Genomic DNA, 14,790 nt, shown 5'->3' on the forward strand with positions numbered 1-14,790 from the left:
AAAGCTTTTTTTTTTGTTCGTAGTTCTTTATAAATCTACAACGTGTCCTAATGAAATCGTCCATAAATTTACCATAAGCCTCAAATGACCTACTTTTTTTGGAACTTCGTACTTTAAACCGCGATATGTCTGGTTAATAATTTCACCGATCAAACAGACTTAACTTGTTAAGAAAATATGTTTGTTGGGCTGTACCATCTAAAGACACGTGGGGGACGTGCCAAACGTTAACATTCATATAAACCATTACAGTTGATGTTATATTAAATTCGTTATCCGTATAAACGAAGTATATCGTTATAGATTGTTGTATTATATTCCTTTCGAACTTAACATTGCACCCATGCATCTTAAAAAGCTATTAGAAAGATAACAAAATACAACGACCCCTTGTAAACGATGAAAACGTCTACTTCAAAGATGGACCAACTCAAGACCTCAAGATTTCTTCTAGATTTTGTGACTGTTCTTTTATTTTCTCGGCTCGTATCGGGCCAGCAGGCGCTAACATGTGAGAAGACGGGGCCGTGCTCGTGTATGATGAGCGACGGGATCGGGGAGATCAACCTGCGGCCGCTGGTGGCTGCCAACCCGAGGTTTGTTATTCGGACAGTGCGATGAACCGATGGGCAAAGTTCGCTACGGAATCTAACTACTTAACAGAGTCACAAATACGATTAGAATACTAGTAAATGTGAGAGGAATACAAACAGTGTCAATTTTCAGGTTTTGTCATGTGAGGTATACTTGATATCTTCCTGAGATAAGTAAATCATGAAATTTCTCCAAGCGTTTCACACCTTACAGATAAATAACTATTTTCTTGCTGACGTCATAGAAATCGTTTATTTATCTAAACGTCGGGCAATCATTTTTTATATATACTATTGATCTTCCAAATAGCTTCAAATAGCTTACTTAGAAATAGATTTAGAATAGTTTTATTTTCGCTCTTAACTTATTATTTAACATACTTCATGTTTTCTTCTCCTTTAATTATACATTTGTGGCATATCACTGCCTTACTTTGCTTGCATGCAAAAAAATAGCCTTCGGGCGAAGGGGTGGGGCATGGTCTTGCACAAAAAGTTATATCTATTATATCTATAATAATTATTTGAGAAAAATTGATATCGAATGGTCATACTTGATATGATCTTCTCTAGTTTCAAAGACTTCCCGGCGACCACTAACCCCGATGATTACCTGTACTCGTGGAACCCTTGCGAGCCTTTCACGGAGGGCCTGTGCCGGGATGTCGCGGTGAGTTGTCATTTCTTGAGAAGTGTGCTCGAAAAGATGTTATAACATACATGTTGATTGTACGGGTTTGTGTACCACGTATCTACATGTTGTACATACGACTTCAAACACTTTCCACTGAAGGCTGCGACCGCGTCGAGCGACCGAGGTTTGACAGATCCGTGAACGAATTCCATAGATTAAGTACGATGTTTTAACGTATCGTGTGTTCTGTCTTTCAAATCATACGTAACATACTCCAAGTCATAGTTAACATCTTGTGTTATGTTCCAACTATGAACTGAGTGGCCATACAAATAAACATTTGGTCGCTATACGGTGGAAAGGGGGCCAAAGACCTTTTCCTATGATCATAACGATGATCATACCGGCATGTTAGGGGGGGGGGGGGTGATTGTTGTTGCAGTTGTCATGTTGTGCTATGAACAACAGTTCATTTCCAATGTCAGGTTCCGTAAGCGTCATAGTGTATCAGGATACTACCTTTGATTGGCTGACACACGTGACACAAAGGTACATAACATGCCTTTAGTATGTTGTGAATACGATAACCACTTATCAAGAGGAAAGCTCTTATAAAAGTGTCCTGACAGGGTATCAAGAAGTCCAACATCGTATTCTTTTCTCGCCAAAGGTTTGCCAAAAGAAAAAGGACGGAAAAGTCTACACGGACCTGGGGCAGCAGGACTCTATGGAGACGGACGTCAGTGTGGACCCCGACACGGGAGAGACTCTCGTCTCCTTCGCCTACTCATCTGCAGACGACAAGAAGTATGAGTATAGTTAGGGGTGCCTAAGCACTTGCCCGAACCTTATGGAATTCGTACGAATCTTATGTGATACTCGCAAATCACTATGCGAAAACGTACGAACCTTATGTGATACGCAAAAATCACTACGCAGAAAATTACGAATCTTATGTGATACGCACGAATCACTAGTCGAAAACGTACGAACCTCAAGTGATATGCACGAACCATTATGCGAAAACGTACGGACCTTAAGTGATACGCACGAATCACTATGCAAAAACGTACGAACCTTAAGTGATACGCACGAATCACTATGCGAAAACGTACGGACCATAAGTGATGCGCACGAATCACTACGTGAAAACGTACGAATCTTATGCGATACGCACGAATCATTATGCGAAAACTTACGAACCTTATGTGATACGCACGAATCACTACACGAAAACGTACGAATCTTATGATATACGCACGAATCACTATGCTAAAACGTAGGAATCTTACGGCTATACATTTTTAGAACTCATCTCCTAGCAGACATTATAGTGGTTAATCGTAGACATCTTTTTATAATCATTGCATTATTCAAATCACACAAAACGGCTTCTCTTCTAACATCTGCAATAAAAGTAAGAAAAAGGTGCCGGTGGTTTGTTTGTTTGTTTAGATGTGAAATTACAACGTAGGAAGTCTACGTAGGAAACCTACAAGTTTGACCCCATAGCAGTCCCCCATGGATTCAAAACGTTTGCATTTCATTTCAGAGCAAGCCTAGTAGTCACGAAATGTACCACAGGAGAGACCAACTTTACCGCAGAAGGTGAAACAGCCATGAACACATACGTGAGTATTTTCATGTATTTGAATGAAAACTACTACGACGGTAGTCAAGATACACGGACGAAATTGAAGACATAAAGATTGACACCTCGAGTCCATGAAACCTGAGGTTTCCTAGTCACTTGATGTGTTCCTTTGTTTGCGACGGTGGTGAGGGTCAACAGTACCGTGTTACTATTTGGCCTTTGATTGCTTGCCACATTGGAGGTCAAGAAGGTAATCCAAAGTTGCCAGAAAGTTGCCGGAAAGATTGCAGGGGTTGGCCCTAGCCGGCCCAGAATGTTTTATTCGCACTAGTTTCCATTGAACTGTTTAATTTGATATTTCGTCAATGCGTAACTCTTGAAAACAGGTAAGACACGTTCCCCCAAATTTTTGGTGTCTACATAGTACACCTTGATCACGGGATGACCACGAGACTAGGCCTGGCACTTGCGTGGATTTGAATGTACGTGTTTTACGTGATTTCATGAGTAACTGATTTAATAATCATTCTATCAACTAAGTCATACATGCTTGTTAGCACTCGGTTTCCCGTGCTGAATGTTCGCGACAGCTCTCGATTTTAAGTGCTGACGCCGACTGCTCCAGTGCTGTGAGCGCTTCAGCATTGGAACTTCAGCTCAATGCTGACAAACTTTTAGCACTTGAAATCTAATGCTGAAGCCATCTTCAACACTGGAGGCTAGCGCTGAAAAAGGAGGGCGAAGTTTTTGTAGTTTTCCATACATGACTGATGAACATCTCCAACATGAACATCTGTCCAGGTTTTCCAGCTGGACAGCCCGTGCGCCTGCCCCGGTGTTGGGCCGGAGTGTACGGGACAGCCGCCGCCTACCTGTGAGAAGACGGGCCCGTGCTCCTGTAACATGAGTGACGGGTCAGGGCAGGTCGACATCAGCCCTCTGATGACAGGAAACCCCGCGTAAGATCTATCAATAGATTGAACAAGAAAGACTTCCGTCAAATATTTTGAAAATTTTTTAAAGCCCTAGCCCTAGTCTTAAACGCAGTACAACAGTGAGTGGTCAACTATTACTAAACTGGTCCCTTAAAATCCCGGATGTCCCAACTTGAGGTCAATGACCTCACCGAGCAAACCACTTGTCCACAACTACTTTAAGAAAAGGAAGGGGGCAGCCTATGATGCTGCAATAACTGAAAAAAAGCTAGTAAAGGAATCAAAATAACCATGATTCTTTGGGACATAAAGAAATACCCACGTACACAAATTCATCAAAATCTATCAAAAGGATTTTGAGTCATATAATAATTATGCGGGTGCGAACACACATAAACAACAAAAAATAGTATCCCGTCGAAGGTGAACCCCCCTTCTTGATGTAACAATCTGACCTACATACATACATACATACATACATCCGTTCTGTTGTGAAAATGCAAAAGTAATTCAAGTAAATGACGGTTTCTGTTTCATTCCGTTAGTTTTAAGGACCTGGTTGCCACCACAGTGCCCGATGACTACCTCTACTCCTGGAATCCCTGCCAACCTTTCACGGAGGGCCAGTGTCAGAATGTTGCGGTAAGCTCGCCTGTGCATTGTTATGCACTCAAGATATAGAAAAGTAGTATCCTAACTCTTGTTCTCATTAACTGTCGCCAAGTACGTTGTATCACTTTATCATCAAGCAAAGTTTTGGTGACCTACGTAACTTGCATCACTTCTAAGTAATTTGTATCACTCCACCGTTCAACTCACACGGCGCTAGAATAACTAAGCTCGGAGTCAGCTCACTAGGATGTATCTACTGCGTCATTGAGTAGATATGAAAAAAGAAAGAGGGACATCAAACCACAACATAGCTTCTGTCTGATACGTTTCATGTATCAATGAATTGCTAATGAATTAAAGAAAGAAGGGATAGATGAATACATCATTACTGATACATGTACATTATCAAAATTATCTTACTTGGTTCGTAATTTCTTTAACATTCAAATATTGTATAACTTGTTATAATGCTCACATCGGCTGTAGAGTTTTGAGGCGAGAATGATAACTTCCACTTTTTCCATTGATGATTGCCCTTCTTCATTCCTAATAGAATGCAATATTCCCTCCCTAAGGTCTGTAAAAAATCTAACGATAGTTCCGTGTACGAAGACATCGGAACCCAGGATAGTGTGGAGATCTCATTCAGTCAGGATCCGGATGAGGGGGAGATAGTGACTTTTGGCTACACGTCGTTAGACGGACTAAGGTATTACGTATTCTACTAGTATTTCTAATCTGTCTTAAGTTGTGACGGTAATCAACATTATGTTACAGTTCTAAACTTGTGCATCACTTATTACAATTTGAAACTTTATATCTGAACACAAAATAAAGCGCTTGCAAACATGCTTTTGATCAGTCCTCTGATTCTTATGAAGTTGAAATGACCCAAATTCGATGTCACACATACAGACCGGAAACGTGACGTCAGGAATGGGTCAAATGTGCTTCGAAGTTCGTAACAGCCCCCGTCTCGATTGAGAGACATAGTCTATCGGTCATTTCAACTTGATAAGAATCAGAGGACCGATCGAAAGCTTGTTGCTAAGCGCTTTCTTTTGTATACAGATATAACGTTTAAAATTCTAGTAAGTAATTGTTTTGCAATGGGGTTAACATAAGAAGGTGAAACATTCAATTTTGTGGACTATGATATGATACCACGTGTGATATTGCCCTTAAAACAATACAAACAGTACAGGAGTCAATGTTCTTCATCACAAGTTTTAACATTCTGTTTTCAGATTAAGCAGTGTCATGGCCAAATGCACCACTGGTGAAACTAGCATCAAGGCGGATGGAGAGATACTAGACAATAACTACGTACGTGATTATTAGCATTACAATTTCATCATCATTTTATTAACATCAGTAGTAGCGGTAGAAGAATTATTTTTGCAAGATAGCTATGTAACACTTTATTAACATCCACGTTAAAACCTAAAGTCTTATCTAAGAATCGTCTAGTACGGGGGGAAGAAAATTACAAAAAATCTGTTAACATTCGTATTCATGAACGCTTACGAAAACATGAACTATGTCATCATCTGTGCGGCCGCAGCTCATGTACTGTTTTCACTTTTGTCTTAACTGTTTCTATTTGCCAGTACCCCAGACTGTGAGATATATATTTGATTGCTATAAGAATATCCCATAGAAAAAAGGAAAGAGAATTCATTTGACCTGCAAAGTATGCAATTGAAACGCCCCTGTAGTTCCAAAGGAAGTTGATAGTAGTCACGTTTTTCTGCGTGCAGGGGCTATCTCGAATATCGTGACAATGGAGTTTCGAGAAAAAGAGATATCAAAACCCGAAATTATGCTGTAGCATTTACGAAACCCGCCAGGGGGCGCCAGAATCTACCCATTTGATTTTGAAAACACGCTTATGCTATAAAAATACCAAAAGACCCATCCAAGATTAGTATAGTTAGATAGTTGATTTTTTACAAAGTTTAACACACACTCACATACACACACACGCACGCAAACGAACAAACAAACAATTAGGCATACAGGCATACTCAGAAAAAGATATAACCTTCTTGGTGAAGGTAGTAATGTTGCTACTTGCCGATATCGTTCCAGCTTTTTGAGCTGAGCAGCCCCTGTGCCTGCCCCAATGCCGGACCTGACTGTGCCGGTAAGAAGCCAGTCACGTGTGAGAAGACAGGGCCGTGCTCATGTAATATGAGTGACGGGTCAGGGGAGGTCAACTTGCAGCTTCTACTATCGGGAAACCCTACGTAAGTTTTGGTGTCTTTGGAATCATACCATCGTGAATAAAGCTGGTGACGCTGAAGAAGAGTGATGGATGTCACTCGGAACGTCCGAAAGTAAATCTCCGTTTATTTAGCCAGATGGAGAGATTGAATTGTATTTGAACATCGTGAATAAGATGACATGCTCCACAGACATGTAAGTTAAGTGAAGAAAAAAGCTATTTGCTTGCTCTATGCCTTCACGTATTCCTAACTATGCATTTGTTTCAGGTTCAAGGATTATGACTCCACCATTTTCCCCGATGGCTTCCTGTACTCCTGGAACCCCTGCGAACCTTTCTCCGAAGGCTCATGTAAAGATGTGGCGGTAGGTCAACAAGGTTATTTTTTTTTATATACAGTACATGACTACGGAGTCTGTGACGTTTCCGGTGTGTCTGTTTGTGTTTCCATGGTTCTAAAGTAATTACATACTTTGATTAGAATGACATAAATCGGTAAGAAGATGACAGCAAGGGTAAGACATACGGAAATGGCATAGCTGTTTGAACTAGTCCATTATCAGACACGACAGACAGTGCATGTATATGGAATAAGCAACTGATGCTGTTTTTGGTTTATCTATTTGAGTTTTCATTTACTACTTTGTTTTATGCCGATTTATACGTACAAACCAAGAGACAAACATAGCCAATATCCAGAACCATACAAAGGCTCTCTTGTCGAAAAGAGCAAAATAAAAGAACAAGAAGAAATAAATAGCACTATACTTTGATGAATGAAGCGTCACAAAATATCACTGTTTTACAGGCATGTAAAAGCGCTAGTGACGGTTCAGCTTATATCGACATCGGGAAGCAGGATTCGGTGCAGATTTCAGGCGGCAGGGATGACTCAAGCGGAGACGTCGTGGTTTCCTTTGCCTATACATCTGCGGACGGAGAGAGGTAAAGATCGGGTGGACTCTCACTGCACTTGGGGCATCGTTGCGGCACCGCAGGGTTCGTAGATGACTCAACGAATTTCAGAGATAAAGAAGGATTTTTTCCGTCTTGTGTATTTTGTTGTCTTCTTAGTCATACTTTACGTATTACGCAATATCAAAATTATTAAAAACCGCGAAAATAACAAAACAGTGCCGCAGAGAACGAACCCCGCAGTGCCGCACCGGTGCCCCAAGTGCAGTGAGAGTCCACCTTTATCACGCACGGTTCTTCACATATCATGGTACTATGACATGCCTATTTAACTCATCATTTGTGTGCTTGATTATCATGACTTTGTGGTGCCAAACATTTGAACATGCATCCAATTGGCCATCTCTATAGCACCAGAGATTGTTTCTTTCTTGAATACTTTTCAGCCATGATTTCCACGCACGCCACTTTAACACAGTCATCTTTAATGACAGCATCATATCATAATACTGGTAATAGTTTGTTTTCGCCTTGCATTCCAGGGATAGTATGATTGTGGCCACGTGTACCACAGGCGACACCACTACGTTTACAGCCGAGGGACAAACAACTGAGAACTCTTATGTGAGACCACATTCAATTTGACTTCTTTATATGGACGACATCTGCGCTCACTTGTTTCTGTTTCAAGTATAACCATACTTTAAACTATATCGGTTGGTTGGATGTAATTTGATGTTCGTAGGAAACAATTCTGTCGCACGATGACGTAGAACGTCTAACACTAGTCTCTACCAGACTCCCGCCTGGCCGAATAGTAATAGGGGACTTTGGTCAAGTAAGGAATAAAAGCCTGGTAGGAGTTAACTGGACTAGAGGTAAACTGGTCGGAGGGAAACATGAATCTAAGCGTGGACTGACTCCCCTGGCCGTGAATTTCCCGATTCTTTTTTGTCGAATTCTACGATCCCCGCACCCCCGTAGGAAGGCCTGGTGGAGGCTTCTCTTGCGTCACGTTTGCCTCACGCTTGCGTCACTGCGGTGTTCGAAAGATCCTCAACGAATTTCAAAGATAAAGAATTTTCTTACTTTTTGTCTATTTTGTTGTCTACTTCTACGTATTAATCAATAACCAAATTTCAGAAAATCGGAGAAAATTGAAAAAAAAAAACAGTGTGTGACGCAAGTGCAGTGAGAGTGCACCTTACCATGTATGATACCCTTTCCCCACAGAGTTTCCAGCTAGAGAGCCCCTGCGCCTGCCCCAATGCGGATCCTCAATGTGCGGGATCAAAAACCCCGACATGTGAGAAGACGGGACCGTGCTCCTGTAGGATGAGCGACGGGTCAGGGGAGGTCAACCTGCAACCTTTACTGGCGGGAAACCCAACGTAAGGCCCCTTTAGTTGGTACCTTGCTGCACTTGGGACACCGGTGTGGCACTGCGGGGTTTGGAATATTACGAATTTCAGAGATAAAAACAAATTTTCTTATGTTTTGTACATTTTGTTTTCTTCTAAGTCACACTTTTGCGTATTACGCAATATCTAAACTTTACAACATCGGCGAAAATAACACAACAGAGCCGCTGTGAACGAATCCCGCAGTGCCGCACCGGTGCCCCAACTGCAGTGAGATACCTCATTTTCCAATTACGGCCACCGGGCTACGCTCTATGTTCTTAACCTTCGATTTCATACTGGGTGTATCATACAAAATGTCACGTAAATGGTGTGAATGAAAAGACAACAAAACACACAGAGTATAAAAGATTTGTTTTCCTCTACAATTCTTTGAGCGACTTGTCAAATTTTAGGTCACAGAGAAAGCGCGATGAGAGCGTCGTCCTGGTGGAAGATGGTAATAAGTACCGTTCATGGCATTGGCTTTAGTGATCTCAAACTGTCAATCACCATAAGATTCAGTCCTAAACTTAAATTTAACATATAGAATATGCATAGCTGTCAGAGACTTACATGACTGTGTAATTGTATTTTCTCCCAGGGTTAGGCCTTGACAATAGCTACCTGCTTGTTGGGGTATGATACAAAAGGCAACGAAAACACAAAACGTAAACAAAATTAGTCCTGAGCATTATATTCCTTGGCTGGCAAACGCTTTATTTTTCGTTTCCGCAAACATCCCGGCTGGGAAATTTTATTGGATCTTTCAACATCTAGGGCCTTACCGGTAGAAAAGTTACTGGAAACTTGCCTAAGTCAGGTTACCTCTGTCTCAGCCAAACCGATAGATAGATAGATAGATCAATTGCAACTTAAACTCATTGAGACTTACATGTTCTATGATTGCTATAAAATGTTTGATTTCGTTTTCAGATTCAAGGACATTCCTGCGACAACAGTTCCCGACGATTTCCTCTACTCGTGGAACCCGTGTGAACCTTTCGATGAGGGCTCGTGCAAGGACGTGGCGGTATGGGGAAACTTTTCAAAATGCTATGATTTCCTTACAATATTCTCCAATACAACAGATCTATGTGCTTCTCCTTGAAATGTTTCAATCTACAATCTTCTTTCAAACGCTAGCATTATCTTTATGAAAAATCGAGATATATTTTTGGGTGTGTTTGTGTGTCTGCATGTCTATCTGCCTGTACGTGTTTCCGAATATTTGTAGTCAGCATAACTAAAGAACCACTGAATGGATTACGATGACATTTGGTATGTATGTAGGTGTTGGGAGGACGAACGTCAAGTTTGATTCTAAACTCCCTGGTATGTGACCTTGGTACTGCAGCAGAACTTCCATTTTTTGTATCTTTTGACCGGCTGGACATGCTATGGTCTTAAATTTTTTGTGGCAGATTTTTGGCGACACCTCAGGGGCGAGCCAATCGGTATATTATTCATGTTTGTTTCTTTTTGCTTGATAGGTTTGCCAGAAAACCAAAGACGGTTCGCAGTACAACGATCTTGGCCGTCATGATACGGTAGAAATCCAGGCTAGCCAGGATCCCATCACAGGACAGTCCGCTGTGTCGTTCGGCTACACCTCTGCAGACGGACAGAGGTATTTCTCTTTTCCGCATGTAGAAGAAAAATTCACGGGTCTTAGTGGCAAGTGTGCAGATGTTGACACACTGGCAGCACCAAATCTGTAGGTGTATTTTGGCACCTTAAGACATATTAGCCGTGAGGCTCGGTGGGCGTCACTCCACCGTCATGGGGGCAGGGGCATGGCGAGTATCGAACTCAGGACCTGCTGATTCTGATTCCAACGCTCTAGCCGTTGTGCCACACAGACGCATATGGCCACGTTGATTTGATCATATGGACGACGTGCGCGCGCAGAAATTTCTGGTGGTTTAAAAAAGGCGATTTGGGACATACTGTAAACAAAAAAATGTAGCTGCAAAATAAGCAAGTATATGCCGTACGTTGCAAAAAAGAAATATCGGAAAACGTATACTAATGTCATAGAATATTCTAAGGCCATAGTAGATATGAAAGAACACAAATGAAGAATGCATTGTTCGGTATACCTCATTCTGTGTGTTCAGTCATTTGTTGACAACCTTTCTGACCACTTAGATGTCATAATAAAGACAACTTTTGTTTGGTTTAAAGATTTTTATGTCGCCCGCTCGCATCAGTTTTAAAGCTTCCAGAAGATTTGACCCCTAATAACAGGGTCTCAATTGTCTTTCTATTACTCTTTTTCAGATCGAGTTTGATAATCGCGACCTGTGGCACTGGTGACACAGAGTTTACTGTGGACGGCCAAGACGTGCCGAATTCATATGTATGTAACTTCCTTCTTACGTGTATATGAATATTTAATATGGTTTACACTGCATTGTTTGTGTGTGTGTGTGTGTGTGTGTGTGACAGTGCGTGTGTGTTCGTGTGCGTGTGTGTTTGATTCAAAATTTTATATACTAAGACTAGTAAGAGTAGCCTATGCTGTACCTTCTCAGCTATTCCAGTTGACCAGCGCCTGTGCCTGTCCGGGAGCGGACGTGGACTGTGCCGGTCCTGTCATCATACCTACCCCTGCCCCTACAGCAGGGCTGGGGGGCGGATCCATCTTCCTGATTATGTGAGTAACAAATATCAACACCCTTTTCTTGTCTTTCTCATTGTTTCTGAGCATTAACTCCATTACCCATATTTCTTATTAATGAAGGTGACAAATGATCTTTGAAACGTTTACTGAAGACTAAAAAGGTTGTGGAACGAAGAAGTTCAATGGATCCACCAACCTCATGAAACTATTTACGGATACCCCCAATTACCCTTTGACCATTTTGAAATGGCCAGATGGTAATATTTCACCTTTTAGTATACCCTTCTGCAGCCGTATTATGGACATATTTCCTCAGTTCCTTGGTGTAATAAAACGTTTAAATCCATTTGCAGAGTTGTGTCTGCCTTCGCTGGGTATTTCCTGGTGGGCGCCATATTAAACAAGGTCATCAGGGGAAAACAAGGGTCAGAGGTCGTCCCGAATGTGCAGTTCTGGAGGAATCTGCCAGGTTACATCAAGGTACGATCATTCCTGTCGTACGGCACTTCGGATCACTCCTGTCATACGACACATTAGATCACACCTGTCGTAGGACACTTCAGATCTCTCCTGTCGAACGGCAATTCAGATCACTTTTGTCATAAAACACATCCGATCACTTCTATCGTACGACACATCAGATCACTCCTGTCGTACTACACTTCAGGAAACTGCTGTCGTAGAACACTTCAGATCCTCCTGTCGTACGACACATAAGATCTCTCCTGTCGAACGGCAATTCAGATCACTCCTGTCGTACGACACATCGGATCACTTTTGTTGTACGACATTTCAGATCACTCCTGTCGTACTACACTTCAGATCACTCCTGCCGTTCTTTGCACACTGTACACCGAAGTTTCTACCTAGTGATAAGAAGTATCCACTACTTGTAAATGTGGATTGATTAATGATTTTGGTCTAATGTTTTCTTATCAGACATTTTGTTTTTGTTTCTTTCACAGAATGGAGTTTTGTACATCATCTCTCCTTGCCGAAAGACAACAACGTATGAACAGATCTAGAGCCTGCAAAAGCACGCTTCTCCAATATACAATCTTTGCCAATTCAAGGCCCAAAATCAGTTGGATGTGAAAGGCCTCCGTTTTGTAATAATTGGTAAATGTGAGGATTGGTGGAAGGAGTTCCTCCTCCAGAGTGACGGAACCCTGGTATGATTGAAGAAATCTTTTTATATTTATGTAGTGTAGACCGTTGTATAATGATTGCCCATGTACCAACCTGTTGATTACACTAAAGATTTATTTTAAAAAAACTAGCAGATATTTAGAAAAAGAAACTGATACCCAACTATATATATATGTTTCCTTTTCTGTGTATTTTCCATTTCCGACCCATAACACTTGGAGATCCACGACTTATCAACGTTCTCACTGAGCGACATCACGAGAAGACATTGGTTCACAAACAATGATCTTCCACTGACACCTGCAATGAATCATCCTCCATGTGGCCATTTTATATTATTATTCAACTTCACTATTTCTGTATCGCAAGCAGCTCACTCGTGTAGTAACGATATTCTCAAAGACGATTAAACGATTTAAATTGATAACTGAATAGCCTTATCATCTATAAGTACCTGAATGTGTTCTCATAGGACGTTTATAAGTGAATGATTAAGCATTGTCATTACTTGGTGGCTACCCATAGTCCCCAACGAAGCATACATATCACAGGTGAAATGGTTTGCTCTGTGTATACATTATACACGACAATGCTGATATTTGAGATAACAAAGTATGCAGTACTACAAAAGTTCTAAGGGGGTAGTGACCTCAAGTTAAGTCTGTGACAAGTTAAGGGGTAGATGACCTCAAATTAAGTCTGGAACTTTTGATAAAACACGAAACAGTTACTGGTACAGTAGTTTCTTTGTTTTGAATCATAGATTTAAATTTTTAAAGCGCATACTATGTTAAAGAAAATCATCGTTGGCCAATACCGACGGTTTGTATATCTTAAATGTAGTGCTCTCATAGAGATTTGTCAATTAAATTTAAGAGAAATGATGTAGAAGTAAATGTTAAGGGGAGTTAAGTACGACGATAGGCTGTCTTAACTCATCCCAAATGACACCACAAGCACGTGGTCCACTGCCACTCGACACGTGAATGTACCTGCCCATACATGTACGTTCAGCACAAGCTACAGGCCAAAGGTCAAACATTACGTAATGCATTTTTACAGTCACATTGAGGAATTCTTCATCACATTATTACACAAGCGTCCTTGCGGAAGTATCACCAACGTTTACCTACCACTCAACCCAACGCAATACGTGGCCATGACGATTTCAAAATTATTTAAGCTTATATGTCGGAGCACGTGTTTGGTAACGCTAATATTTCTCGCTACCTTACGGGAGGCGAACTCGGTGGACTGCAACAAACTCAGCGCGTGTTCCTGTTCCATGGCGGACGGGTCTGGAGTCATAGACCTGTCACCTCTGGCATCTACAGACAATACCCCGAGGTAAGGAGATAAAAAGTTAAAGTTGCCCGTACATCTGTAACAGATGCTTAGGGGTGGCGCCCCTCTCCATTTCTGTAGCCCTTGGGTTACATATTTGTGCAAGCCACTACAGCAGGGTGCTAGTCGTTTGGTAGTGATGTGTGTTTAACTCCCATACTCTTCCTAATTAGTGCTGAGTGCTAAGCAGAGAAAGCAGCATGTAAAATTTTAAAGCTTTTGAGTTTTTGAGCGAACTCACGACCGAGCTCTCTATAACCTAAACTTGGAAATCACAAAAATATACAAATCTATCTATGTTGCAATCTATCCTGAGTTTACGTGGAAGCTTTCATCGCCTTCTAGAAAGTACATTCTCACCTGACACATATTTGCTGTACAAACAAACACGTGACGTTTGGTTAGCGTCTTGAGTAAATAGTTAACCCAGCATCCACATTTTGCCTTCTTATGGCGTGGTCATGTGCACGTTTGTCGTAAGTTGGTCGTACGATTTTGTAGTGATACTTAATTGATAAATATTCATTTTTTAATCTCACAAGGTACAAAGGTTACAAGGCCACCCAGCCTCCCGACGCATACCTGTATGACTGGAACCCATGTCAACCCTTTACTGACGGGGACTGTGTGTCTGTGGCCGTAAGTAGCAGCTCATGATGAATAGATGAATGAATGAATGAATGAATGAATGAATGAATGAATGAATGAATGAATGAATGAATGAATGAATGAATGAATATAACCCTTTACTGACGGGGACT

At 41.3% G+C, this 14,790-nt stretch overlaps 1 protein-coding gene across 1 annotated transcript; it reads left to right on the forward strand.

The window, feature by feature from the left end:
- The first annotated feature begins 385 nt into the window (after positions 1-385).
- LOC118424413 lies at positions 386-12,735 on the forward strand. Its single transcript, XM_035832972.1, has 19 exons — positions 386-596; positions 1,167-1,263; positions 1,898-2,034; positions 2,780-2,858; positions 3,623-3,780; positions 4,302-4,398; positions 4,944-5,077; positions 5,616-5,694; positions 6,460-6,617; positions 6,864-6,960; positions 7,404-7,540; positions 8,053-8,134; positions 8,744-8,901; positions 9,847-9,943; positions 10,404-10,540; positions 11,194-11,272; positions 11,448-11,569; positions 11,890-12,016; positions 12,502-12,735. Exons 1-19 carry the CDS (start codon positions 400-402, stop codon positions 12,559-12,561), a joined length of 2,232 nt encoding a protein of 743 aa, XP_035688865.1. The 5' UTR covers positions 386-399; the 3' UTR covers positions 12,562-12,735.
- The last annotated feature ends 2,055 nt before the right edge of the window (positions 12,736-14,790 follow it).

The sequence above is a fragment of the Branchiostoma floridae genome, chromosome 10 (genome assembly GCF_000003815.2).
Source record: "Branchiostoma floridae strain S238N-H82 chromosome 10, Bfl_VNyyK, whole genome shotgun sequence".
In the NCBI taxonomy this organism is placed as follows: Eukaryota; Metazoa; Chordata; class Leptocardii; order Amphioxiformes; family Branchiostomatidae; genus Branchiostoma; species Branchiostoma floridae.